At 47.8% G+C, this 13,471-nt stretch overlaps 1 protein-coding gene across 1 annotated transcript in view; it reads left to right on the top strand.

The window, feature by feature from the left end:
• The window catches only part of Iqca1 (IQ motif containing with AAA domain 1), a 126,757-nt gene that overhangs the window by 56,832 nt on the left and 56,454 nt on the right, over positions 1 to 13,471 (top strand). Inside the window, exon 9 of the mRNA XM_036173484.1 lies at positions 11,606 to 11,681. Within this exon, the coding sequence (XP_036029377.1) occupies positions 11,606 to 11,681 (76 nt within the window). The remainder of the gene's footprint in view (positions 1 to 11,605; positions 11,682 to 13,471) is intronic.

The following is a 13,471-nucleotide window of genomic DNA, read 5'->3' as shown; positions in this document are numbered from 1 at the left end:
GGGCGGGGCTTGTGAAGTCCCCCCCCCCCCCAACCCCGCCCCAGCTGAGGAACTGTTGGCACTTGCTGGCTTCCTGGGAGGGAAGAAAATTCCCATTTTCTTCAAGGATGTGGTCCATGCCGAACAGGCAGACCCAGTCGATTTGAAAAAAGAAGACATGAATGGGGATGGATTTGTGCAAACTACATTATACACATGTATGAAATTCTCAATTGACAGAAAAATTCAAATAAACAAAGAAGAATGTTTTAAAATAAAACCCCTGTGGGTCACTTGATCCATTCATCAGAAGCTTGGCAAAACAATTAAATAATGAAAACAGGACCATTTCTCCCCTTTCCTGGGTCCGTCTAGCGACACAGCAGTGAGCTTTTAGAGAAGAAAGAAGACAGAGCTCACGCGAACGGTCGTCTTCACTTTGGGGTTAAAGGAGGGAAAACAGAAAAGTCAAAAAACCACACTCACATCTGGGCTGCTAAACTCCAATTTTTCATGTAAGAATTTCAGAAAGATATTGGTTATGTTAGGATTTTGGCCTGGTGTGGTAACATAAACTTGTACTCCCATTATGGAAGATGGAGACAGGTGAGTCCCTGGGCTCCCAGGCAGGCCAGCCCGGCCATTTGACAAGTTCCAGAGCAAGGAGAGAGCTGTCTTTAAAAACATGTTGGCATTCCCAAGAAAGAGCGCTTGAGGTTAATCAATAGTCTCCACACACATGCTCACATACATGTACCAAATATGGACACACAAGTGCACACCCAAACATATAAAAATATTTTTAACTCGTACTCAAGAAAAGCAATCTGTCCCTAAACTTCACACCTTCTGTTCACATTCTGTGTGAGCTCAGAATGCGCTGTACACTTGGAACATTAAAAAATAAATAAATAAAAGTTTGAGATGAAAACATTGTGGGAGAAGCTTCATGAGCAAGTCTAAGAAAAGAGCTTTTCAGATTTGCCAAAAGTGGAATCTAGGGGCCAAGCGATGGCTCAGTGGTTGAACACTGACTGCTCTTCCAGAGGATCCAGGTTCAATTGCCAGCAACTGCAAAATGTCACAACCATCTGTAACTCCAGTTCAAGGGGATCTGATGCCCTCTTTTGACCTCCATGGGCACCAGACACGCATGTGGTACACATACATACACACACACACACATACATACATACAGGGAAAGCACTCTGGCACATAAAATAAAAATCTTTTTTATTTTAAAGTAGAGCCCAGGGCTAGGGAGATGGCTTACCAAACAAGTGTGAGGACCAGAGTTCAGATCCCCAGAACCCACATAATTGCCAGCTGGGCCTGACAAACTCCCTGTAAGTCCAGCTTCAGGAGACAGAGACAAAAAGACCCAGAGCAAGCTGGCTAGTGAGACTTAATATCAATGAGTTCTATGTTCAATTGACAACTAATCCAGGATGATTCCCACATCAGCCTCAGGCCTTTACATGCACATGCGTACATATGCATCCTCCCATACACACATGCAAACAGGCATATTCACACACACACTACACGAATACACAAGAAACTGTGGCAGGGTAGAATCCCTTCCAAACTCGACATGTTAGACTCCATCAAATGCAAAACCTCTTGCAGTGTGAACGACCTGAGAAGCAGGATTTAAAAGTGAAATGGGAAGCTACAGCCAGAAGAAAATACTTCTAAACTACCTCACAAAGGATGATCTAAAGAATGAAGAGTGACTTCTCACAGTTTCACTGTTTAAAAAAAAATGCTTTTCGGTAGGTTTTTGGTTTGTCATGGAACCCATTGAGGATTTCAGACAAGGAGTTCCCATTACCATACATCCACATGAAGGGGATACCTCCATGGGGCATGCCTCTGTGAGGGGATACCTCTATGATAGATACCTTCATGAGGCGATACCTCCATAGGGGAATTTCTCAGTGAGTGTATACCTCCATGATAGACCCCTTCATGAGGGGATACCTTGGGGAGGGGATACCTCTGTGAGGAACCACTAAAGCCAGAAGGACATTTTCCGCCAATGGGTGATCACCTCTGCAAACATGCTTCAATAGCAAAGTAATCTCCTTTGTCTGCTGTGGCTGTCATGGTCCTCATACTGGCTTCCGGAACAAAACCAAGAGAGATCAACCCATCCTACAACTGGTCCCTCTTTCAAAAGTCACACAGTATGCCATTAGAAATTGTTATAAGTGCTTTGACTGAAACAGAACAGGACCAGACTGAGTGCTGCTGGGAAGGTCTTTGGCCCCTAATAGCACAGTCATTTCTAAGAGTTCTTGGGTGATGGTGTCATCCAGCCATGACTGGCCACAATCTTCCCTCTAGTCTCTTGGCCCAAGGAGGAGTTCCGTATTGAAGAATTGGGCCCCAGCCATATGCTACCCACATACAGAGTGTATCTCTCCTGCTCTGCTAAAACTTTCTGGACTCTCATAGTCACAGCCAAAGGTTTGTTTCCATGGAGATTCTAAATCCCATTAAACTGGCAACAAAGATTAACCATCACAGGTACCTTTGGAAAAGACCAGTGAGCGGCAGAAATGGCCTTGGACAAGGATAAACCCCAGCAGTGTGAAGACCATATTTAAATGTCTAACTGTGTCAGTCTATGAAGATCAACAACAACAACAACACTTGCTTTCTGTCCCTCAGCTGTGAGAGGAGAGAGCTAAGAATGTAACAGACTGTCGGGTGGCTTCTTAAAACCTGACTCATCAAAAACCGAAGAAGGGTGGAGACTAGAGGGATGACTCAGCAGGGCAGAGTTCTTGTTGCTCCAGCAGAGGACCTAGGTTTAGTTCCCAGTACCCACATAGTTCTCACAATCATCCAGAACCCCAGTTTTAAGGGACCCAGTGCTCTCTTCTGACTTCTGCAGGCACACACATGGTACACACAGACACATGCAGGCAAAACACAAATGTGCATAAAATAAATAATAAAAATACATCCAGAATGGTTTTCGAACTGCAGAAGGGGCAGGAGAGATGACCCCTTGGTGGCTTCCAGGTCTCCTACTCACCCTGGCCACTGTCCTGGGGTACAGGAAACATTTACTGGGTAGCATCTTCCCATCTCTAGATCTTAGATCCTGAAATAGAGGCCATTGCTGACTGAGAATGATCACGCCTGGAAACTGTACTTGAAGAAAAAGTATGCCGAGATCACGTGACCGCCCATTATTTTATGTATAATCAGCATGTTGGAGGTACTGTTGACCTTGCACTAGAGTTGTGTTCTATCTCCATTAGACCTGGAGCTGTTCGTGCTTGTCAGGGTTTGAGGAGTCTTTTCCCACCCACACAAAATCAGCCATTTGAAAAAGGAAACCTGAAACTATGGCACCATGACCCAAATCTGTCGTCTCGGTTTTCTTTGGTGATTTTGTGTTTGACTTTTGTCAGAAGGATGCCCCTGGGCTTTGTTTGAGAAGTGGCCGTGAGGAAACAACACTCCCCGCCACACACAAGTGGTGGCAGAGTGTAGGGCGGACAAATGAAGTTTAGTCACGCCAGCCAACACCGTAAGAATCAAAAGTAAATGGCTTGCTGCACCTGTTCACCCAGTGAAACCTGTAAGCGCTTGGCATCACGGTGTGATGGGCAGGGAGCACACAGGCAGGCAGACAGCAGAGTCCGATGGGAAGGTCCTTCAGTCCAGACCAGTAAGTGTGGCCCTTTCCCATTGGGTTTTAGGTTTTGCTCAGTGCTGTGTGTGATGACGTCATTTGTGGAATTAATGGGGTGAGGTTGTTCTGCTGTGAGGCAGCGGGAGGGTCCAGAGGGTGGTGTGAGTGCCTTCAGGGGACCAGATCCTGCTGTCTGGCATTGGCAGACAGTGTGTACCCTAAGCAGGTCCTGCATGACATTGGCGTGGCTCTGAAGAAGCGTAAGGGTGGAGCTTGTAGGGGGTCACACTCCTTACCTGGAAACACTGGGCAAAATCAAGCTTGCTAAAGTCACCAGTGATAACATGAGACAGGGGGACATGCAAAGTGCAGGGACAAGAGGTGTGACCTCCCTGGACTGGAGTAGAAGAGGCTAAGAATTCAGATCCATGAGCCAGCGCCTTCATCCATCTCCTCCTTTCTCTTCCTCACCAGCCATTTCCCAAATAATGACACAGGGACTTCTTATTAATTATAAAAGATATACCTATAGCTTAGGCTTGTTTCTAACTAGCTCATAACATAAATTAACCACTTATACTAATCTAATCTATGTTCTACCACATGGCTTTTACTTCTATCCCATTCTGTGTGTCTGACTTGTTCCTCTTCTGGCTGGCTTTTCTGCTTCTCTTCTTCCCAGAGTCCTCTCTGTCCCCAGAAGTCCTGCCTATACCTCGTCCTAGCTATTGGCCATTCAGTTTTTTATTACACCAATATATTTTCATACAGTGTACAAATATCTCACAACAGATGTGAGCAGCCAGGTTCTTACCTCTCACCCACCTGGCCTTCGTCTTCCCAGCTTGATGCTGAGAGAGCTGTTTGTAGCACACTCACAAGAGGCTGGGCCAGGCCTCCCTCTCTTCAGAACAATCTCCAACCCCTTGGCTGAGCTGAGATCAGCAGGGTCATGGCCAGAAAGCTTCCGTCAGTAAAACACAGCGCTGTGATTACGTGTGCAGTGCACTTCTATGACCCTATCCAAGTAAAGATTCTGGGGAAATAAATGACCTTGGGATTAAGATGACAGATTCAACCTTCCTGGAGGAAAATTCTATAGTATTTGTCCAAAGAAGTGATGTATCGGATGCTTAGAACAGCAGCCAAAGGAGAGTTACCCAGTGAAGCTGGAGGCCCTTTATCAAAGAAAGAAATACATTCCAAGGGGGCAGAAGACGCTCCCGCTGTATTTTACCCTCCAGTGAGAAGGCAGCTCGTGTAACTGCCAATTATGTCATTACTGCATGGAAAGCCGGACCCTATTATGTCATGGGAATGTCTAGTGTTCTCTCTTTAAAGTCCCCAGAATTAGATGTTTGCCAAACCAGTCTCACAACGGTTTTTGCCCTTGAGAACTTTATCTGTATTGTAGAAATGAAAACAGGCCTCCAGTTTTGCTTTTATGTCCGTGCCTCAAACACCTGTTGCATCCGAAGCTGTGTGCAGGTTTCAGACAGAACGGGAAGCCTGGGTGAGATGGCACCCTTGCCCCGCAGGTGCCTCAGCCCAGAGCAGCGACGACAAGCCCACTGACAGCCCATAATGTGTACAGAGAAAGATTCCCATAAAAGGGAAAGCACTCTATCCCCCTGCAGCACCCCATGGCGGCTCCAGCCAAATAAGTGTCCCAGTGGCCAGCCTTGCCTCCGCCACCCTGCCCTTAGGCCAAGTCCAAGGTCTGCTCGGAGTTCAGCTCTGGGGCCTTCCCAGGCTCTTGCTCTACTAGGCTTAACATTTTTTTCCCCTCTGTGTGTGTCTGTTGGAGCTCTTGCTTTCCTCCCTGCCCTCTCCTGCACACACCCGAGTGTCTGTGCCCCAGTGTTTCACACTAACTTGATGACCTTTCATTGTTCAGAGTTCCCACCTGTGTTTCCCTCTCCTGTTGTGGCTCTGTGGCTCTGCCTGGTCACCTTCCCTGAAATCATCCTCCTCTTCCTCCTTCTCCTTCCTCCTCCTCTTTCTTTTCTCCTCCTGCTCCTCCTCCTCTTTCTTTTCTCCTCCTCCTCCTCCTCCTCTTTCTTTTCTCCTCCTCCTCATGTTCCTCCTCCTCTTTCTTTTTTCCTCCTCCTCCTCTCCCTCCTGAGTCCTCAGGCATGGGCTCCGCACTGAGGACTCCACAAATAAAACCAAAAGAGTGTTGCATCCCAACCGAGGCCCAAACTGCAGCACAGAAACAGAAGCACCTGGGAAATGCAAGGTAGCAGAACCACTCCAAAGGTCAGACTCCTTGGAAAACAAGCTAAGGTCAAGATGAAGCTGAGTATCTCCTGCTCTGCCACCGGCTGTCAGAAACGCACTGACGTGGACAATGAAAGAAAGCTTTGTACGCTCTATTAGAAGCACATGGCCACAAAGGTAGCTGCCGAGTGGAAGGGTATGTGGTCTGAATCAGTGGTGGGAGGGACAAACAGGGCTTTCCCATGAAGCCAGGCAACTTGACACACGGCAGAGTGCGCCAGCTGTTGAGTGAGGGGCGTTCTTGTTATAGAGCAAGGAAAAATTGAGAGGAAGCGGAAGTCTGTTCGCAGACGTGTTGAGGATGCCAGTCTGAATGTTCTCAACTTGGTTATTGTGAGAGACAGAGACAGAGAGAGAGGGAGAGAGAGAGAGAGAGAGAGAGAGAGAGAGAGAGAGAGAGAGAGGAGAAGGATATTCCTGGACTGACAGCTACTACTGTGCTTCACCCAGTGGGACCTAAAAGAGCTAGCAGAATCAGAACGCTTTTTGATCTCTCCCAAATAAGATGATGTCCATCAGTATGTTGTTAGAAAGCCCTAAACAAAGAGGATAAGAAGCCCAGGACCAAAGCACCCAAGATTCAGCATCTTGTTACTCCACCTGTCCTGAAACACAAATGTCGACATATTGCTCTGAAGAAACAATGTGTTAAGCAAAACAATGTGTTAAGTTGGAGAGATGGTTCAGCGGTTAAGAGCACTGGCTGCTTTTCCAGGGTTCCTGAGTTCAATTCCCAGCAACCACATGGTGACTCACAACCATCTGTAATGAGATCTGGTGCCCTCTTCTGGTGGGCAGGCATACTGCAGGCAGAACACTGCATACATAATAAATAAATTAAAAGAAAAGAAAGGCAAGGAGGAGGCTGCAGAACGTGCCAAACTCTTAGCCAAGAGAACAAAGGAAGCCAAAGAAAATTGCCCAGAATGGATTGCCAAGAGATGCAGGCTCTCCTCACTAGGAGAAGTTTCTATGTCTAAGTCTGAGCCCAATCAAAAAATGAGTCTTTTGAGTAACAAATAAATAATCATACTTTGAAGAAAAAAACAATCCAAACAGACTGAAAGGGCTAAAATGCCAAGAATGCACAACACTGAAGAAAAACCATCAGTGACTTCCAAGAAGACCACAAATAGATGAAGGAAGCTGGGAAGTGGATGAGAAAGTCGGCAGCCTGGATGAGAAAGTCAGAAAGAAAACAAATGGTTTCTTTGGGGGGGGGGGCACAAACAGCTTTTAGAAATGAAAACCTCAAAAAAAAATCAAAATAAAAGTATAATCCACAAAAGTACCATCAACAAAGTAGATCAAGCTAAAGAAAGACTCTCTGGGATGGAGGTCAGGGCTCAGGACACACTGCTCTCCAACAGCAGTAAAGAAACCAAACAAAGCATGACCACAGCTTGCAAGGATCTGGAACCTGAGCTGGAGATCACAAGTAAGAATCCATGGTGTAGACACTGAGATAAAAGTGAAAGGCTCCAGAACCCACATTAAGAAAAGAAAGGAGAAGGAAAAGGAAAAGCCAAGTGCAGTAGGAGACAGAGATAAGAGGATCATTGGCCCTGCTGGCCAGCTAGTCTTGCCAAACCAGAGAGCTCCAGGCTCAGAAAGAGACCCTGTCTCAAAAGGAAAAGCATCCAGTGTCAATCTGTGGCCTCCACATGTGCACCTATGTTTGTCACCTGCACGCACGCGCGCGCGCGCGCACACACACACACACACACACACACACCTGCAAATAGCACAGCTCTCAATAGGAACTCCACAAGCCAAGGAAAGAAATTAAAGCAAAGAGAAGAAGCCTACCAATGCAGAATCAATATTGCGAAATAACCCTATCACCAAAAAGCAGTCTACAGAGTCAGTGGAATCCCACTCAAAATTCCACTGACATTGTCCACACAAACAGAAAAAAAAAATCCTAAAATCAACACAGAAGCACAAATAAGTCCAAAGACCCAAAATTGTCCTGAACAAAAAGAATATTGCTATAATTCTGGAGCTGGAGGCATCACAATAGCCAACTTCAAACTATACCATAGAGCCACAGTAGCCAAGACAGCATGGTACTGGCACAGGCAGGCATGCAGAGCCATGGTCCAGACAAGAGGACCTGGAAGTACACCCATGCAGCTACAGTCACCTAACATTTTACAAAGGAGCTAAAAACACACACTGGAGAAAAGACAGCCTCTTCAAGCAGTGCTAAGAAGCCTGGATACCACGTGCAAGGTGGCTTTCACCAAGAAGATGAACAAGAGCTGGGCATCATGGTGCAAGCCTTGAGACAGAGGCAGGCAGATCTCTGTGAGCTGGAGGCCAGCCTGGTCTACACAGAGAGTTCCAAGCACTCAGAGCTACAAAGCGAGACCCTGTCTCAAAAAGACAAGCAAACGAAGGAAAAAACTACAAACAAAAGTGCTGATGGAGTTGCTGGAGGAAAGGAACCCTTCTCGAGGTACTAGCGGAGTATAAATCAGTGCAGCCAATGTAGATATTAGTGCGATCCTCAAAAACTGATTTCAAGAGAATTATGTGGCTACACCGCCCTTAGGCACTCCTGTGAAGGCTTCTAAGTCTTCTTACTACAGGCATCCCTGCACATCCATGTTCATTGAGGCACCGTTTATAGCAGCCAAGATAAGAAGGAACCTAAGGTGTCCATGGACACATGACTAGATAGAGAAAATGTGGTCCATATACACAATGGAGCTTTATTTAACCATAAATACCAATAGTGTGCCATCAGCAGGAAAACAGATGGAGCGGGTCATCACGCAAAGCAAAATAAGCCAGACTTGAAAGATGAATATTGTATGTTTTCTCTGATGTGCAGAGACTAGATTGCTAGGTGTAGGGGGGAATATTTGAATTAAGGTGCCAGAAGGAGGGAAAGGAGAAGAAAAGAGCGTGATGGTGGTGATTATAAGGAAGTAAAGTAACACACACATGAGAGAGGGCAAGGAGGGAAAGACACTGGTGACATTGGTAAGAGTGTTGTCCTCTAATCGGACACAGATTGGACTTCTGCCCCTGGGCACCAGCTGTCACTGCTGCTGGTTTTGTTGGTTTTGACACCACCCTTGCAGACTTTTCGCTCATGCTGGGGTATCTCCATCCCAAGGGTAGGACAATGGCCAACCTGAGCCAACAGTGCCATGGCTGGGCTTCTTAACCAATGAATTTGACTTTAATATGAGATTAATCTGACTCAGCAGTCTGATTAGCTGCTTCTTCCACTCTGAGTCCTGGTACTTCTGGGACCAAATTCTTTTCTGGCTGTGCAAGGCAGGTGGCTTCCTTACCTGCCTAACAAGCCGTCATCCTGGACTCCCCCTGGGGCCCCCAGGAGCACCTGGGCATCTCTGAAACAGCCTGTACCACTTGCTTCAGGCATCTCTCCTGGTGAGCAGGGACTTCCTGGCACCTGCAGCCTCACAAAGGCCTGCAGGGAGGAGGGGTCCCACCTTGGCCAAGCAGAGCACAGGGCTCATCTAGGGTCAGAGACTGACTGGGGTCTAACTAGATAGAGTTTGAGCGTTTCTTATGTGTGGGACCCTCTGAAGTGTGGTCTTCGTGTCTGGCTTCCCTCGCTCAGTGTATCCTTATAGCAGGTGCCCATGGGTAAAGGGCAGTGTAGTATTCAATCCCCTGTGGACTGGGCATGTACGTTTAACATTCTTCTTTCACCCAATAAGTGTTTATGGTACGCAGACATGCCGACTCCAGGACTAAGGGGCGTCCCACTATTTGTGATCCTCTCTGCTGGGAAGTGGGGGATGCTCACAAGGAAGGCCTGAGAGTGTATGCAGAAATCCAGCTGCTGTGGATTCCTGGAAGAGAGTGGCCTGAGTACAAAATTATCAGAAAGCATTAGCAGCCAGAAGGAGGGGACCGGGAAGGAGGCAAGGGATAGAACATGTCACCGTACACACAAGACAGCCTCCTCCTCCGTATGGATGCAGCAATGTCAGGAGCAAGGAAGTGGCCTGGGGACCAGGACTGGGAGGGCTGCATGCAGTCTGCTACAGGCTGGACTTGGTCCTAGATAGACAGATCGGATGGGGATCTTCAGGGTTCTGCAGGGCTTCAGTTGAAGGAAGTCTTCAAGTTGGTCAGATCTTGCCTGAGTCCCTTCTGGCAGGACGGAGAAGGAGGCACCAAGTCAGACAGTGTAAAAGCAAGGGTCCTATCAGATGGCTGAGACAAGAAGATGTTAAGGTTCCTGGAATCAGGGGAGGCAGAACAGATGTGGTTTGGTGCCTGTTTGTCTATGGAAGGTGAGGAGAAGGAAATAGTGGGGATTGGAGGCCCAAAGGTCATGCAGTCTCCAGGGTATGTGGACACACAGTGATTGGTACCACCACAGAGCCCAACACTAGAGCCCAGAAAAGGAAAGGCTGTCGGTTCTCCAGTGTCCAGGGATTCACAGCATCCCGGTGAAGAGATTCTCATAACAACACACAGTCTCCTCCTCATGTAGATGCTAAGAGCATTCAGGGAGCTCTAGAGACACCCCATGGCACAGCGACAAGCATGCTTCCTTTGGACCTCTTTGACAGTAACAAGAACCATGACATTTGTCACCAGAAACCATTGATGTGATAGAAACACCAGCTGAGAGCCTGCAAGGCTGGTTCTCACAATCAGGGACAGAGGGGCTCAATGCAGAGCTGTCGACCGCACAGATGGCAGATGGCGGTCTCCTGTCTTTATGCACAGAATTGACAGGAGAAGCCAAGGGCAGCGTGTTCGGGCTCTCTGCAGTGGAGACTTGGAATCTGAGTTCTGTAGACCCGACTCCATGGGGAAGCCAGTTCGTTCCTGGGAAGGAAGAGCCTGTGCCTGGTTCCCAGGATCAAGGGACACATGAGCAAGAGGAAGGAAGAGCACATGTCACACAGAAACCCAGAAATGGCAGGGGTGCAGGAAAGCCCAGGTGGAGGGAAGCTCAAAGCCTGGCTGTGGGGACAGTGAGAAGGGATATAGACGGGGCCAGAGCTGAGTGCTCAGCCTTCAGACAGCACTGAGCAAGTCCTTATAAGGTAGGACCCAAACCAGGGATGGGTCTTGTGGGAAAGCCACCACGCAGAAACGGTGCCTGGGCTGTGTAGTTAGAGTTTTCCTGCCTGGCCCACAGTCAGAACAAATCTCTCTCACCCGCCAGGCCCATAGACACTCAGACCCAACCAAGTAAACACACAGAAACTTACATTGTTTACAAACTGTATGGCCGTGGCAGGCTTCTTGTTATCTACTTCTATCTTAAATGAACCCATTTCTATTCATCTATACTTTGCCACGTGGCTTGTGGCTTACCGGTGTCTTTACACGTTGTTTGTCATGGCGGCAGCTGGCAGTGTCTCCTCCCAGCCTTCCGCTTCCCACCATTCTCCTCCTCCTTGTCCCGCCTGCCCTATCCTTCCTGCCTGGCTACTGGCCAATCAGCACTTTATTTATTTTAACCAATCCAGAGCAACACATTTGACATACAGAACATCCCACAGCAGGGCTGGCCATCGACTCTTCAGTGCTGGTTGTAGTGCTCCCTGCTCAGGACACTAGCAGGGGGACTTCCCTGGTGGGTGAGGCCTGACCTCCAGTCAGCTACATCGTGTGTGCCTTTTGCTGTTGGCCTTAACAGATAAAGTGCACCTGCAATTCACAAGAATATTCCTCTGCCCTGAGCAGGAAGAAGATGAGGAATGGAAAATGTCGCCAAGCCTCTTCCTTCAACTGTTGGAAGAAGGAAATAGCTCATACAAAGGTCAGTCCCGGGGAATGCCCGGTCCTCGAGGGGTCACCCTGTCTGCTGGGTGTGCCCAAGCCCCAGGGAGTGGGCGGGTCTTCAGTATTCAGTCACAGGTGGCTGTGTGCCGTGATTCCAGCCCAACCTGCCCCTCTCCTGCTCTCATGCTTCCTAAAAACATACAGTTGTGGTGGCTGCTGTCCTTGTTTAAGAAAAGCAAGCCAGGTGGTGGTGGCGGCGCACACCGTTAATCCCAGCACTCGGGAGGCAGAGCCAGGTGGATCTCTGTGAGTTCGAGGCCAGCCTGGGCTACAGAGGGAGATCCAGGAAAGGCGCAAAGCTACACAGAGAAATCCTGTCTCGAAAAACCAAAATAATTAAAAATTTAAAAAAAAAAAAAAAAGAAAAGCAACCTGGGAAAGAAAGGACCTGTTTCAGCTTACCATGCGTCGAGAAGGGAAATCAGGGCAGGTACTCAAGTCAAGAACCAAGCAGGAACTGAAGCAGAGACCGTGTAGGAATGCCGCTTACTGGCTTGCTCCCGATGGCTGGTTCACTCACTTTCTTATAGCACCACCTCGGGGGTGGCACTGGCCGTAGCAGCCTGGGTCCACCTACATTAACCATTCATCAAGACAATGCCGCCACAGACTTGGCTATAGACCAATATGATGGAAGCAATTTGTTTGGTTGGTTGGTTTTGGTTCTTTGCTTTGTTTTTCCAGACAGCGTTTCTCTGTGTAACCCTGGTTGTACTGGAACTCACTCTGTATACCAGGTTGGCCTCAAACTCACAAAAGTCCACCTGCCTCTGCCTCTGCCTCTGCCTCTTGAGTGCTGGAATTAAAGGCGTCCACCACCTGGCAATGGAGCCATTTTTTTTAACTAAGCCTCCCTCTTTTTAGATGACTCTATCTTACGTAAATTCGGTAAAATCATCATCATCATCATCATCATCATCATCATCATCATCATCAAACCAGCACAGTTAGGTTTTCATTGTCAATTTGACACAACCCAAAGTTGCCTAGGAAAGAGTCTCAAAGAATTATCTAGGTGAGGTCAGCTGGTGAGCACGTCTATAGGGGACTGTCTTGGTTGTGTTCATTGATGTGGGAAGACCCAGCCCACTGTGGGTGGCACCACTCATTGGCTTGAGGCTCTGGACTATATGAGAGTAGAGAGGGCTAGCTGGGTGACGGCAGGAAGGCAGCTTGGGAGAGTTGTCTCTTGACCGTGGAGGTGATAAGACTAGCCAGCTGAGCCCCTGCCTTGAGGTCCCTGCAGTGATGGGCTGTAGCCACATCAGCCTTCCTTCCCTGCATTGTTTTTCCAGTCGGGGCATTTCCCACAGCAACAGAAATGAAACTAGAAAAACTGAGGTAGAAGACACGCACACAGGGTGAGAACATTCTAGAACTTTCTCCAGTTGTGCGCTCCGCCGCTGACCGAGCCCTTGCTTTGTGGCATGAAGAAAGGCATTCCATCAAGGAAATAAATTCCATATGTATACATCTTAGTCCTCTCAGACCAAGACACATCTCATTCTGATGATCATTTTGTCTGTGGCTCAACTCCCTGTTGGAACCTGAGCTGGGTGTGTGAGCATATGGGCTCTACCCCCTTTCAGATATCCATTGTAATTTGCCAGGACTGTTTTCCAGCTCCTTAGTTCCACTGCACCCTTGGGATAAATCTTAGCAGCAGATGATTGGCCAGTTTGACCCCTAGTACTGTTGTAGAAACCCCTGGGAAATGTAATAAGGATGTAAAGGAGAAATTTTTCTAATGTCAGTCAGTCATGGACC

The sequence above is a fragment of the Onychomys torridus genome, chromosome 23, assembly GCF_903995425.1.
Source record: "Onychomys torridus chromosome 23, mOncTor1.1, whole genome shotgun sequence".
Taxonomy (NCBI): domain Eukaryota; kingdom Metazoa; phylum Chordata; class Mammalia; order Rodentia; family Cricetidae; genus Onychomys; species Onychomys torridus.
Note: the sequence above shows the minus strand (reverse complement) of the source record. Positions and strands in the feature narration are given on the sequence as shown.